The following is a 14985-nucleotide window of genomic DNA, read 5'->3' as shown; positions in this document are numbered from 1 at the left end:
TCACACGCGGAAAAAAGCGGATGGGAGGCAGAGCTAGAGGCAGAGTGCATCCTGTCTCTGTGTGGCCTTACCTCCCCTAGACTCACACATTCCACGCCAAAATCTCTACAGCGCTGTGTAACTCTACCAGCCATCCGTGTTTATCAAAAACAAGGTATGCATATGTTGAGATATAAGATATGTTGGAGCATAACATGGAGGAAGTGTGTAAATGAGAAGGTGGGAGTGTCTGCATTGCATAACGTTATTTTACTAGGCCTTCCTGTTTAGTTCTGTCAGCAGAGAAGTGACATCCAAAAACCTGCAGTGTTTCATAGTTTCTAATGCACTGATTCTGAGCAACAACCAGTAGGCTATACTTTACAGTATGTCTAATACTGATACTAATACTACTAATAATCATAATAAACTTTATTTATGTAGCACTTATCTAAGTGTTTCACAGGAAGGCATAAAAACAATAAAATACATAATGAGATAAAAATAAGAAGCATAAGCAGGTGAAAACACATTAAAAGAAAAATAAACAGATACGTAAAACAATACAAGATTAAAGATGAATTGAGGATGGATGGATGGAGGCAGGATTAAAAACGATTATATAAAACAATGATGATGGAACCCAGGAATTACCTATTACCTAGATTATTTTAGATTAGCTATTATCTCTTTGGTGCTGTACCTCCCTGCTTGAGCCAAACATTTGATATGGTCAGCGTATCTCATGTTTCAGAATGTGGAATACAGGGTCAACAGTGAAGTGGGTGTATCTCCATATCTGATTGGTATGCTGTGTGTGTGTGTGTGTGTGTGTGTGCGTCCATGGTTTGTTTAGACTGGTCGGGAAAGCGTGAGACCAGAGTGAGTGGGCAGAGGCCATACTTTAGGGTTCAAAGTGAAGCGGGGAGGGACCCCCTCGTTTTGGAGGAATGTCGAGGAGGAGGCCTGATGGTTAGCTGGAGATGGTGTAATTAAGGGGCGTGATTGTGAGAACCTTCCCTTCCCCGGGCCTTGTAAGGGTCACAGATAAAAGAGCAGCCCTCAGCCTCTGCCTCTCTCACATGTGGAAAATCACAGTAACTCACACGTTTACGCGCCGAGAAACACACACGCACTAATACGGGGTTGCGTTCCTATTGGAGACACAATCAGAGGACCAGATGCCACCCTACCTGGGAAGCCTCAGCGAGCGGAGGGAGACGGTGGCTGTTGGTTATAGATTGCGGTAAGCCTATTGGGCAATCAGGCCACATAGAGTTTCTGAGGAGTGTCATAAATTAGGCAGCTCTGGGAGGCTCCTTCTAATCATGTGGGCCAGCGCGTCGCCCCGTTGGTGTGGTTCGTGTAATTTGGCCCTGCCTGACGTGCTATTTGCAGAGTAAGAGCTTGATGACACATTGCCGTGCCTTTCTTTGCAGCGCGGCGCTGTGTGTCATGCGCAGCGGCAGGGTGTGGCGTGGGAGGATAAGTGTGCCGTTGTGTTTTGCTCACTAAATGCATCAGCATTTGTTTGGCAAGGGAGCACAAAATGTTGTTGTCCCCCCTCCCCAACCCACCTTCCCCCTTTCAAATCACAGCCAAAACCTGGAGGATCCACAAAAGCTGGCCAACTTTGTAATCATGAACCGTCATTCATATTTATGAAAAACCGCACTTCCCAATAATACTTATGGAAACAGGCAAAGGTTGGCGCAGTGTGGATTGATAAAACAGCATATTAAGAATACCATTCAGAGCCATAATGGGATGTATTCTTCCTCTTGCAGAATACCATTAGTTGAAAACATGTGAGCTCTTATGTTGTACGCAGACTGTTGGATGTCAGTGCAATCTGTTTTCTTGCCCGTGTTGAAAGAGGTCAGTGTGAGGTAATCCTTCACCATCCCTGCTGTCGTATTTTCACACTGTTCATTTGCTCAGTACAGGAGGAAAAAAAAATCTCTGTCAGGCAAAACAAGTTTGCTGAAATACAGCACAGCCCTGGAGAGAAATGATTCACAGGGCATCGACGGCTTTTTTGCGGGAGAGACGGTATAATCCTTTCAAGAACCCCTTCCCCAAACCCCTTAGCTCTCGATCAACTCCAGATGAGAGGGGTGTACACTGCACTGCGGCTCAGACCCTGATGACTCTCCTCTCTCCCTCCTCCTTCCCCAGGGTGCAGGATAGAGAACTGCGAGTCCTGCTTCAGTAAAGACTTCTGCACCAAGTGCAAGTCGGGTTTTTACCTACACAAAGGGCGCTGCTTTGATAAGTGCCCCGAGGGCTTTGCCCCGCTGGAGGACACCATGGAGTGTGGAGGTAAGTGAAACAACACAGATGTACTGTACGTAAACTGCAAAAAATGAAGAGAAGTCCGTGTCTTCTAGACCAGTGGTCCTCAACCATGTGCCAATATCACACAAGAATATGAAGGTCTTCATCCCAAACAAAGCACATTTCACTGATTAGTCTTCCCTCTCTAGTTGAAGGTGTGCTAATCAGTGAAATGAGTTGCTGTAGCGTTTGGTTTGAATGAAAGCCTGCAGACTCTTCAACCTTCATGGCGCACAGTTGAAGACACTGTTGTAGATCAGTGGTTCTCAACCATGTGCCATCGCCAACCAAGAATATGCAGGTTTACACTATAGCAGCTCATTTCACTGATTAACACACCTTGAACCAGAGAGGGGGAAGTAATCAGTGAAATGAGCTGCTGTAGTGTTTGGTTGGGATGGAAATCTGCAGAGTCTTGGATCACGATGGATGGCACATGATTGAGAACCGGTTTTCTAGATTGTAAGTCCTTGCCTTTTACACTTTGCTTTACCTGTACACAGTATTCTGTAACTTCCCAGTAGCCCTGCTTGTTTTTGAAAGTACAACTAGGCCGAAGGGGACCACACACAAAGAGGTTATAGCCTCCTAGTAAAGCTCCTTCACCCTGTAGTAAAGCTTGACCTGTGGTCTCCAAGCTGCCTCTAAATGGTACTCTGCTATGGTTTCATGGCACCTCTCTCTCTCTCTCTCTCTCTCTCTCTCTCTCTCTACAGAGGGCTGTGAGGTGGGCCAGTGGAGTGAATGGGGATCCTGCACCAGGAGAAACAAAACCTGTGGCTTCAAGTGGGGTCTGGAGACCCGGACGCGGCACATTGTAAAGAAGCCACCGAAGGACACAATACCCTGTCCCACCATCGCTGAGTCCAGGAGGTGCAAAATGGCCATGAGGCACTGCAGGAGAGGTAAGGATGTTATGCAGCCATATGCGTGTGTGTGTGTCTTCTGTCTCTCACCTCCAACTCCATCCACATTTCAAGTTTAAACTCTAGTGACTTGTCTTAAAGAAAACAGCCCACTTGTCCCATGGGAGCAACAATTCCCGCTCTCACAGTTCCACCTGTCTCATGTAACCCATGCGCCTTCCCGACCTCTCTCGGGCTTCTTTTTTCACCGTCTGTTTCTTTTTGAGGTGCACAGTGGCGTTTTCGTGCATGAAATATCAGTATTTTTCCATGGCGGCCCCGTTCAAGCCAAGGTTTCTCTGAGGTATATTTTTCTCTCTCTCTCTGCCGTCTCCTCTCCTCTCTTCGGTGGAATTCTTCAAAGTGCGAGCTGCAGGTTTCCTCAATGGCCATCTCTGTTTCCTCCCGTCAATTTGAAAGATATTTGCGGTGCACACGGCATGTATGTCAGCCATTAAATGAGAAGTCAAATCTGGAAATATTTTTTGTGTAAATACAGCTTGGGAAATATTTTTTTCAGAGAGTAATCCATTTTTCTCAGATGATCCAAACACACCATTCGGGGGGATGGCCTCATTCCGCAGTGCTTTTTAACAGGATGTCTTTCCCTTTAATGTACTTTTACTTCTCTCATAAACTTTGGATTAGGATGGGCCGACTGTTTGAAATATTTAACTCGCCAAATAAGGAAGCAATTACATTGCCAGATATCATTCAAGCTGACAGAAAAAAAAGAAAAAAACATTGTTTTACAGAAGGAGGAAAATATTCTAACCTCGAGGATTTTCCTCCATTTCTGGCCTGGTGTGTTGAAGCTGAGTATCATTTAGTGAGGTGGTGAGAGAATAAATAAACTTGAAATAAACCATGATAGTTTCTCATATTTCAGCAATACCAAGGCAGGCAGTGCTGTCTGGGTTGGAAACTGTGATTCTATGGCACATTTAGTTCCTAAAGCCCTGTCCTGTTTTTCAGGGAAATTCTCCCCAACCCCCACCCACCTCTTCCTGATTCTGCTGTGCCTGCTTGACCTTTTCCAAGAAATTTTATGATCTTCTTTAATTAAAATCTGGCATTGTTGCGCATGGTTACTGGCATCAATTATCCCAAGCATGAAGTCACTGATGGGGAATTGTTGTGAAGTCTTAATTGAGTGCATAGCAGAACTATTCTTCTGCAATCCTTTAGAGACCAACTGCAGGCTCCCCATGTCTTATAGCTCCTGCTCCCTGGTGCTGTGGCCATTGTAAACCTCTCAGTCTGATCCCAGTCTAGTTCCCATTCCAGTGACTGAGTTATGTCTCTGTGGAAGACCAGTGGTCTCACTTGTGTGGTTAAAAGCTGAGCGTAAAAGTGTCAGTGTGTATGTGTCTTAGGACTCTTTGGGCTTATGAAGTGCAGTGGTGGCATGTTTAATAAAGGTAAATTTCAGACTTAGGCATGCGTTGTTAATTCCCCACACCGCTCGAGCGCTAGTGAAAAATCCCCACTTGGCAAAAGCCCGTGAAACGGTACACTCGCCTGTTCAAATAAATACAATGTTAAAATGTAAGCCGTCGAAGCTGAACGGGATGAAGAAGCCAAAAAAGCAAGAAGAAACACTTCATAGATCCGGCGCTGTCGCGTGGGAGTCGGACCGACCGACATTGTAAAATAATCACTTCCCGCAAGTGATAATAAAGCGTAATCCAATGAGAGGACGGGCCACCCTGTGGAATGCAGGTGACCAGGAAGTGGACAAAGCCTGTGGGTGAAGATCAAGAGGTTCAGGGAAGGGCCTCGTTACGGCCGGGTTCATTATGAAATACCTCGCTAGTTGACCTTTTAAATTACTACAGATTCCAGGGACTTTGCAAGCTAGGCCCCCAGTGCTACTTAAAAATAGACGGCTTTGCAACACAATATGGCAAATTTCATCTTTCGGGTTTTTTATTCAAGTAAAATCCTAAATATAGTAAGTGTCAAAGAAGTGTAAACTCAGAAGAATCACGTGGAACTTGAGTACAGCATCTATTGAAAAATGATAATTTTATCTATAGTTCACTTCCCACTGGACACCAGACACCAGTATTTAAGATAAGCACTGGATTATGTAACGGCAGACCGTAAAGATGCTATGGATTAAATGGAGACAGGAACCAAAGGGGGGGGGGGAAACGGAGGCGGGGGCAGTATGTAGGTACACTATTTATGGCAATGTTTATCTGATCATCCCGGCTTGCATTACTACGTATCTACGTATTTAAATTACACTGGACGTCATTTACAGATCCATGTCTCCCAGCTTAACCCCGATTGCACAAGGACAATGCAAATGATCTTTCTCTTTCACTGTCTGTCTGCCAAGACATAATCCCTTTGTAAAATATACATGAGGAGGGAAAGTAAAGCCCAGATAATGTCAAGAGGCGAGACATTTTTCACAGCGAACGTGAAGAGTCGTGTAAACCGTGTCTGATGCGTTCCGTACGTCGATCAGCATAAACACCGTATCTCGATCCCACTGCTGGGATTCATTTGCTGTTCTCAGCCGGTGTTGCCATAACAGCAGTGTCCTGATAACATACTCTGTCACGAGCTTTGTTTCCATCCAACTGTCAACCAAATTTTTCGGCAAACTTTTGAAGTGTTGCAAAAAATAAAATGGGGATTAGGTGCTTTCCATCAGCAGGGTAGCACAGAATAAATTGGATTCCTGAATGTAAAAAATAAACACACACCCATGAGAAAAATGGAAAGAGTCTTTCAAGAATTGATGACTATTTGGAAAGTTGTTATTGTTCTTTAGTGTCAGCTAATGCTTCATATTTCATGTTTTCATCTAAGGATGAAAACAAAGAAATGTACTTGGCAGGATTCTAATTCACCAACTAATGGTCATAAAACCACAATGGGCAACATTTTTGGGAGGCCGTGGTGGACAGATATTTTACAGACAACATTTCAGAACATCAAAAGCCACTTTTGAACTGTTGTGCAATGAGATTAAACCAAGCCTACATCATTATTTATTCGGCAAATGCATTTTTTTTTTCATTGCTATTAATCGCATAATTTCATTTTCAACAACAACAAAAAAATCCAGTGAGTAGAAAAACTTTTTTTGCAATATTGAGGAACTTTTATCAATTTTTGCCATTTCCATTCAGCTTTTATAATTTGCTACATCATAATTTTCATAAAAATACTTAGATGGAGCTATAGAGTCTCTGGAGGACAATGTAAATCTTGTCTCTTGGCTGCTTGGCTGGTGTAGATGCCAGGCGTTGCACTGCACCTTAGGGACGGGTGAAATGCTCTTCTACCCTCTGGATCCCCAGGGCGATGTTCTGAACAGGCTATAAACCATGAACAGACTTTATTAATAGCTGCTCCAGCACTATCAGCATTGACAGACTGGGTTCCCCCCTCTCTCTGCCTTGTGTGCTGATGGGAGGAGAGGAGAGGAAAGGTGAGGAGAGTGATAACGCTGCCGGTGTGGAGCCCCGCGCTGTTCAATATTGACGCCATTAAGCCTTTCCCTCCGGAGACTTCCCAGCATCCCCTGTCACCAGATTCACTGGTTTACAAACAGACATGTGACAAGCCCTTCTCTTCCTCGTTCTCTTTATTTTATTTCCTCACTCCACCTGCCGCCCCGCATCTATCCATCTGTATATTTCTCATCTCTTTTCCTTTCTTTCTCTTTGCTTTCTGTCTCTCTTTCTCACCCACTCACTTACTCACTTCCGCTTTTCCACGCTAATCTATTAACAACAGCTGCTTCTGCCGTGTCAGTGACATTAGATGTTGTGTAAACAACTTAAAATGTTAAAGCCCTCAAAAAACGCCCACTTAATCTTGATGTAATCCCTGATTTGGGATTTAGAGGGAGTAAAGTCCAACACAAATGCGCCATTGCAACGGCAGGCTAATTTCCTACTGGTTTGCAAATCGGCTTCCAGATTCTCAGACGGCACAAAAGTCTTTGTGGTAAGTGACATTAGTGTAGCTCAACTTGCTTGGTTCTTTTTGTGTAAAAATGGCTCAATAAAAATGAGGATAACTCAAAGTCTCCCAGCAAGCACTCCACGTCTGGCAACGTACAGGAGGCGGCCAAGCTCAGTGTCAACCCAAACAAGCACAAAATGATCACAATATGATATTATGGCACAGTAAAAAATTATCCAGTGACAGTAAAACAGCTTTGGAAACTGTTTTGAACTGATATCAGAAAGATATCTAGATTCTGATTTCCCAAAACGATGCAGGTAGCAGCTATGGATGACTATGGACTTCGTTGTATCATTTTGTGATATACACTGGTTTTCAATGTTGATGCAGGCTGTCGTATCAACATCTATTCAACATCAAAATAGGCATACAAAATATTAGGCTGCTATTATCAACAGATGAAGACTCACCGGCACCCTGCTGACCTCATGGAGAGGAAGAGGGGAGGCAGAGAGAGGGAAAGTATAATGATTATCCTCGGTCATTGGATTATGTACCTGTACTGGGAGAGCTAGAGGCCTTTGTGGGAGTATTGATCTCCCATGTGTGTAACCAGAGAAACCCTCTCTGCTGTAGAGCTCAGCTGAGGCCAAGCCCTCCGTCCCATCATTAATCTTACACTTATACGTCTCATCGCAGGCCCAGGCCCTGAGCACTTGGCTCCAGCCACCGCTAATACCTCATAATTACTCTGTGTGAGTGTGTGTGTGTGTGTGTGTGTGTGTGTGCTTGCCCACAATGTGTGTATGTACTGTACCTGTGATGACTGCTTCACAAAGACAGGATGCTTATTCCATCCCCTCTGCTGTCGCATTGAAACTTTGTATAAACCCTGTTTTTGTTACAGGGATTACAGTAGGGATGTAGTGGAAGGTAAAGTCACCTAGTTTACCCACCTTATTGCATCATAGGCACTGAATTCATGTAAGCTATATGAAGGTAGGGTCTTTTAAGGGGGAAAAAACATAAATTAACACTTTTCAGATGATCACCAACTGCACCAACATTGAAAACTGTGACATCTGTGACATCTGTAGTTGTCCATAGCTGCCGCCTGCATCGTTTTGTGAAATCAGGACCTAAATATCTTTTTGATGTTGGTTCAAAATAGTTTCCAAAGCTGTCTTATTATGTATCTTTACTGTGCCGTCATATCATATTGTGAAAATGTTGTGCTTGTTTGGGTTGATGTTGAACTTGTCCACCTCCTGCACATCACTATCCATCAAATGCTTGCTGGGTTATGATGATCACCACTGTACGTCATACTTCACCCACCTTTTTCTTTATCGCTACATCACTGCTCTGCGGTATGAGATCTAAAGGCCCTGTGAGGTCTTCATCTGTAGTTAACAACCATTGGACATGACTGAGAGGCAGGTAGTTGTTTAGTTTACCCCGCAAGCACCTACAGTCTGGAACAGGGGACCAAAGTGAGCCCAGATCCGCATGGGCTCGACCAGGCCCCGGGAGGATTTGGCTGACTGGTGGGATTTGGGCCAGGTTCTGTCTGAAGCCAGTCTGGTTCTGCGGTGAATCCACGGTGCTGTGGACCTCCTGGTCCTCGCCGTCTGGGAACCATCTGCTCCGAAGGCTCTGCTCCTGTAAAACGATGCACCGAGCAACGGTGATTGCCTCAAATCCGCTCTGGAGGAAGCTCAACCGCTTTGTCTGTAACACACACTGTTTGTGACACCAAACAACTCTGGATCTGGCAGTCTTTGCCCTGCGTGCGTGCACAGTTAACGCGTGTGCACGTGTGTATGAGCGTGTGACATACAATTTCGGTGTTTATGGCTGCCGAGCCAAGAGGTTTAAGCTCTGGCGAAGGATGCCATTCTCTTCTGAGCATTTTAGTTACGCACTCAGCATGATCACATCTGAGTCTGGCCTGCGTCTGGCGTGGAAAACCGACATCCAAACACATTTCTGGATGCGTTTTTGTCGTACATAGTCTTCGACCATCAGGCCAGTTTTTTTCTGAGACACACGCTTTCAACTGGAGGCTAATTCACGGAGCGTGCTCTTCTTGTCTCAACAGAGGAGCTCATGGTGCGGCTTGTCCAAGCCAAACAACAATCTAGCGCTGCGCTCTGAACGCTACCCAAAGCACTTGGGAACAGAGGTTTGCATTTCTAGTCCTTCATGTATTTATCTCATTATTCCAATTAATGTTCCCCGGGTGTTCTCTGCGGGTCGTCGGGGCTTTGGGATGCGAGAGCGGGTTTCGCAGATGACGAGTCCCATTCTGATTTCTGGAGTGGAATGACGGGTGGTGATTAACGGCGATCTCTGGCCTGGCTAATATCATGGACAATCCGGATCAGTTCTTCCCGCCAGCGGGAGAGGAGTGAGGAGTGTTTTCCCAGGACAGAAGGAGAGCACTAATTGGCTGCCACCCTGTCAGAGTGATTATGTGTGCCTCACACTGCAGCCTGTTGTGACTGGGGGAGCCATGGCTTAATCTTCATTTAATAAGGCCGCTCCATGGGGGCTGACACAGTAGCCGCTAAGAGGGCCTTAGAAGTACCCGGCCTCCTCCGGACCTGGATGGATGGATTGGCCGACCTGGCTCTGGACACTGGACCCAGGTTGGTCTCTCACTGGGACACCAGTTGCATTAATTTGGATATCATCTTAAGATCAAATGCCACCCCAATCTGGTCTTGAAAACGCTTGGAAATGTTGCAAACAGAAGCATATTGATGATTTCCGCATGGCTTGCGCGCCTGCGAAACTGTTAAACTGAGATGACAGAGTGTCTTGGAAGCATAGCAGTGTGCTGTCGTGAGGAAGAATGAGAAAGAGGAATATGGGTGAAGAGGAAAGACACATCAACCTGTCATTGACTTGGCCAGGTCTCCAGCGTCCCAGGGCCAATGGCAGTTATGGTCACTGCTGCGGTCACAGTCACAAATTAACGCAAGTTCTGTTTCAGCTATCCCCATACTTGCAAATCTCTGCCGTAGATTATTCCCTTTTTTTTCCCCCCTCGTGCGCTTATGTGCTTATGTTTCACATCTCCTAACCGGTTGAAAATTGATTATCTAAGCTCACGTCTGGACAGGCAATCAACACTTGCTTTATGCTGATGTTCTGTGACCAAACTTTAAGGGTTTACTTTTCTGCCTCTCGTGCATTTTAGCTGTGTTAAATCTTCCACCGGAGGAGAAAGTCATTACCAGTAGTCTCCGGGACTTCTCTGCCCTGGGTACATTCCTTATTGGGGGGTGGGTGGGGGGAGGACGAGGTTGGAAGCCGGAGGAGGAGGAGGGGGTCTCTGATTAACTTCCCACTAAGTGCCCCCGCTCCCTGACCAAAATAAATATGGCTGCTGTCATTTTGTCAGCAACTGTCTTCAGAGAGCAATATTCGAAACACCCCATGATCCTGCTGGCTTTTATATGGAGAATCCATCGTCATACCACAGGCATGAGCCATAAACATGTGGAGGCCTTTCAAAGACCAGGGGGTGGAGGGATAGAAGGAGGGATGGAAGGAGGGAGGTGGAAGAGGAGGGGTCAGTCGTGCTCCATACTCCACATTATTGTCATCTGGTCTTTTCCAAGCAGGAAGAAAGAGGAGGGGTGTGAGTGAGGGTTTTTTTTTTTGGTTTTTTTTTCTCACTCCTTGGCCCAGTTGAGTTGTGGTTTTACTGAACTGCCTTTTGAAGACTCATGTACACGCATTAGATAAGGCCATCCTCTTATTTGTTCCACTCACTCGATTGTGATTTGCACATTGGAATGGTGTCATGGCGTTAAATACAGGCTAGTGTGTATACACAGATATCTTCCCAGCAAACATTTTGACGTTGAATAGATGGAATAGATAGTTGAGACAATAGCCGTCCAATAGCTGCTACCTGCATCGTTTTGTGAAATTGGGACCTAAATATCTTTGGGTTTGGCTTGACTTTGAACTTGTCCACCTCCCGCACGTCTCCGTTCCTTAAATACTTGCTGTTTTCTTGCGATGGTGTGATTTCTGTTTCGATTCTGCTTTAATCATCTCGATGACTTTAAAGTATCACAAAGACACAGACGTCCTGATCCTGCTGCGCAACACTGCGTTGGTTGGGAGGCTTCCGTCGTCGTCTTCTGGCAGAGAGGAAATGAGGCATATGGACTGACATCAACAGCCCCATCAAAAACAGACCTACACAAACAAACAAAGTGGCAGCAAACTGGAGGGGGAACGCAGGAGGAGGAGGGGGAGATACTGTACAGAAGTGGAATGTTTTCATGTTCTCATGCCCCACAAACGGGAGCTATTTCCCCCCACTGTACAGTATATGGGCTGATATTGCCCATGACATGGCCAGGGCTGTAAAGGGGACCTCCGGTGAATGTTCCCTTGATGGGCTGTTTCTGCTGTTACACCCAGTGACTTTTCACAGCAGTTGAGACACGGTCTGTGTCTTTACAGGGATGAGAACAAATAGCGATGAGGTGTTTGAAGTAGGGTTCCACCGATATATCAAGCCGATGTTGGCCTTTTATTAAAAATATGTCTGCCAGTTAATGTCGTCCACCTCTGATATGATGGAGGTTCCTCCCTGACCACAGTGAGTGAATATGTTATTATATTTATATCAGAGCAGAGAAACCTTCCAGTGTGGTGTGGGAGGATTTTACTCAGCAGCTTCAAGGGTGTCAGTGTGTAAAACCTGCAATGAAACCTGCCTCACCCTGCCTTAAGGAGCTGCTAACCCACCTAAAAAATTTCATTAGTATGGCTTTCAGTGGAGAGTTTAAGTGTCCCATGATGGTTTAAATGCTGATTCAGATGCTGTTCCACCCTGGCAAGAAAAACATTCTGGGGGAAACACTGAATCCTTGTCCCTTTTTAGAATTTTTGGGGGTATGAAAATGGTCAAGTTTAAAGATATTCAGTACGGGTGCAAAACAGTGGCTGCTGGCAGCTTCACTCCAATTCAAAAATATTAAAAGCCCCTATCGGTCTCCCCCTAGTTGGAAGTAGGCCCCTGTGTCTGAGCTTCTCACCTCATATTTAGATAACCTCGAGCCGGTCAGAGAGGCCTCTGTCTGGTCGCGCTGCATCCCTGCATCTCCTCTCTCTGTCTGCCAGACCTCCATCCAGCGCTGCCAGCTCTCCTACTGTGGGCCGCACATGCTTTCATCTCCACACAGACCGCACCAGGCAGACGAGGACAAACACACACACACACACACACACACACACACACAAACAGACACATTCACACAAACAGAGCGCGAGAAAAAAACGAAACACACACTGACAAACAATAAAACAGACCTCACAAGCAGAACAAGTCACCACATTATCTGCTCTCCTCCTCGTCCCTCATCTATTTTCCGCTCTCTGCTCGTTCTCTTCCTGCCTCGCACTCAAATAACACCCTCTCACTTAAAGTTTCTCATATATCACGTATCGCAGTGCGTGGCTGTCTGAGGAACAGTGTGCACGCCACAGAGGAGGATGTGTTCGCGTGGCGCACATTGTTCGAAGAAGCGCCGCATGCCCCAGTCCGCCCTCTCCCGTGGTCTGACTGGAGGAGGAAAGAAGGGAGGCGAGGAGGCGAGGAGGCGAATGGGGGAGCCTGAAAACATCTGGTACACAGTTGCACTGGCTCAACCACCAGAAGCCCCTCTCCTCTCCTCCTCTTCCCACCCTCCTTCCCTCTCTTTCTCCAGCTCTGGCGGGCGTCTTTATAGAGACATCACAGCTTTTAATTACAGCCTGATGATTCAGAGAGAGGCTGTGGCTTCTGACCCACTCATGTCCATAAGCATGGACCCAGCGAACAGACATGCAGACACAACAAAACAGCAAGTATAGGCCTGCTGGCCCTTGGCTGTGTGTGTGTGTCTGAGCTAACAGAGACAAATACAGGGGGGTGCAGGCTAAAAGCAGAGCACTTATAGTGGCCTAAGTAGAGGCTAGGGCCAACTTACCAAGGTTGTACTGTACTGCACTGCAGCAACACGCAAAAAAGCATCAAGGTGAGGTTACCGGTTAGCAATTTCACCTGAAAGGAACACAAGTCTGCGTGTATAGTTAAAGGCCTGGTGCATAGTTAACGTAAGGCATGCATACATTAACGCAAGTTGGTGACACACACAGGCATTCTGCGTACACAGTACAAGCAGAACGACCGTCTTCCTTGACCCTGTCTGAAGTAATAAACCACTTATCTATAAGGGGGAAGCAAAGCCCCTAATCTGGAGCCAGTGACCCAGAGCAGGATAGTTAAAAATGGCTACTGTAGAGGAATGGCTACTTTTATACGTTCGCAATCACCGCTAAAAGAAAAAGTGGAAAAGAAGATGGTACGTGTGTCCTTTAAATAACCGTATTGTGCCTCTGAATTTGGATTTGGTATTTGGATTTAGTGCCTCTACCTGAAACACATGACACAGCCACATGCATTAGTGTCGCACTACAAAATGTGGACTACATATTTTGCTAAGCAAGAATGCAAGAAATGCCCCATGCCCTTTGCATTGTTGCGTACATTGCTTGTTTAGAGTATATAACAGGACTAACTCTCCAAGGAAAAACTCAGCACACGATTGATTGCTTGCTGTCATGAACGACCAAATCCAGGTGCCATATCAATGACGTCCTAAATCCCTTCAAACACACACCCTCGTTCCCGCTGGGTGGCGAGGTGCAGGAGTCAGGACCATGATCCCAACAGGCCTTGAGACAGTCCTGTTGGCTTAGCAGGAGAGTCTCCCTTTGATTCGATTCCTCTCTCCTTACCTTGCTGCATCTCTGGCAGATGCTGCTGCCGTCTGGAGTACACTAACCTTTCCCTGGCGAGGTGAGACCCTGAAATGACCGTTGAAATTGCACTGTAATCAAACACAGCCAAAAACAACAAGAAAATGTCTGCCATATGCCTCAAAGCCTTCTGTTTGTGTTTTAGCGAGTGGAAGAGGGATTATTGACAAGATTGGATGAGTGGTGTCTGGATAGAGAGGCTGAGCAGCGGTGACTCTTATTGCTCGTGTCTGTGATCAAATCTGTCAGAGCCACTCAGCTGTCTGTCTCCCCGGCGCTTGACAAGCGTTTGATGCAGCGCAGGCCTTAGAGAGGATCAGGCCCTTCCTGAATGGTCCCTACCCCTCTCCCCGTGCAACAGGAGCTCTGCTAACACATCAAACACAACTCCCCCCCCCCCCTTTCTTCCGCTCAACTCTATGAAGTAGTGAACTATTTTTATCAAAAAATATGTGCAGTCTGTTAGGCCTTTGAGTGCGCATCGTCAGAGGAGATTGAGCAACAGCGCCTTTCGAGAGTTAGTGCAACAATCAAAGAAAAACACAAAGGGCCGGCTAGGCTTGATTCCCTCATCATCGGCCATTGCACGGGGATTGCGGTGTGATCCGGATGGCCCCGGCCTCTGTTTTAGTGTCTAAGCCCGTCTGACTTAGCTTGGCTCCCTGCTCGTTAGGGTCTGGTCCTGTTTTGGGACAGTTGTGCACCGTGTCCAAACATGAGAGGGATTTCCTCCTGGAGTTTCCCAGTAGAGAGAGGGGGGATGAAAGGACTTGCAGAGAAATGAGATATAAAGAGCGAATCATGCTGGACAATTTCCTCCTATATCCCCTCCATCACCTCCCTCCCCCCACCCTGCCCCCCACAGACCCACAGAGACCAGGGGGATGTAGACCAGGTGGAATTACAGGGTAAAGGGTGCATACACTCACATCAACACACACACACACACACACACACACACACACTCATTACACACTGTATTATACACATGCACACTGGA

General features: G+C 46.2%; 1 protein-coding gene across 1 annotated transcript in view; it reads left to right on the top strand.

Annotated features, from left to right (window-relative positions):
• The window catches only part of rspo2 (R-spondin 2), a 57163-nt gene that overhangs the window by 31246 nt on the left and 10932 nt on the right, over positions 1–14985 (top strand). The window contains exons 4-5 of the mRNA XM_071902372.2: positions 2158–2301; positions 3033–3221. Coding sequence (XP_071758473.1) covers positions 2158–2301; positions 3033–3221 — 333 coding nt within the window. The remainder of the gene's footprint in view (positions 1–2157; positions 2302–3032; positions 3222–14985) is intronic.

The sequence above is a fragment of the Centroberyx gerrardi genome, chromosome 12 (genome assembly GCF_048128805.1).
Source record: "Centroberyx gerrardi isolate f3 chromosome 12, fCenGer3.hap1.cur.20231027, whole genome shotgun sequence".
NCBI lineage: Eukaryota > Metazoa > Chordata > Actinopteri > Beryciformes > Berycidae > Centroberyx > Centroberyx gerrardi.
The sequence above is the reverse complement of the archived record's forward strand: the minus strand, read 5'-3'. Positions and strand labels throughout refer to the sequence as shown.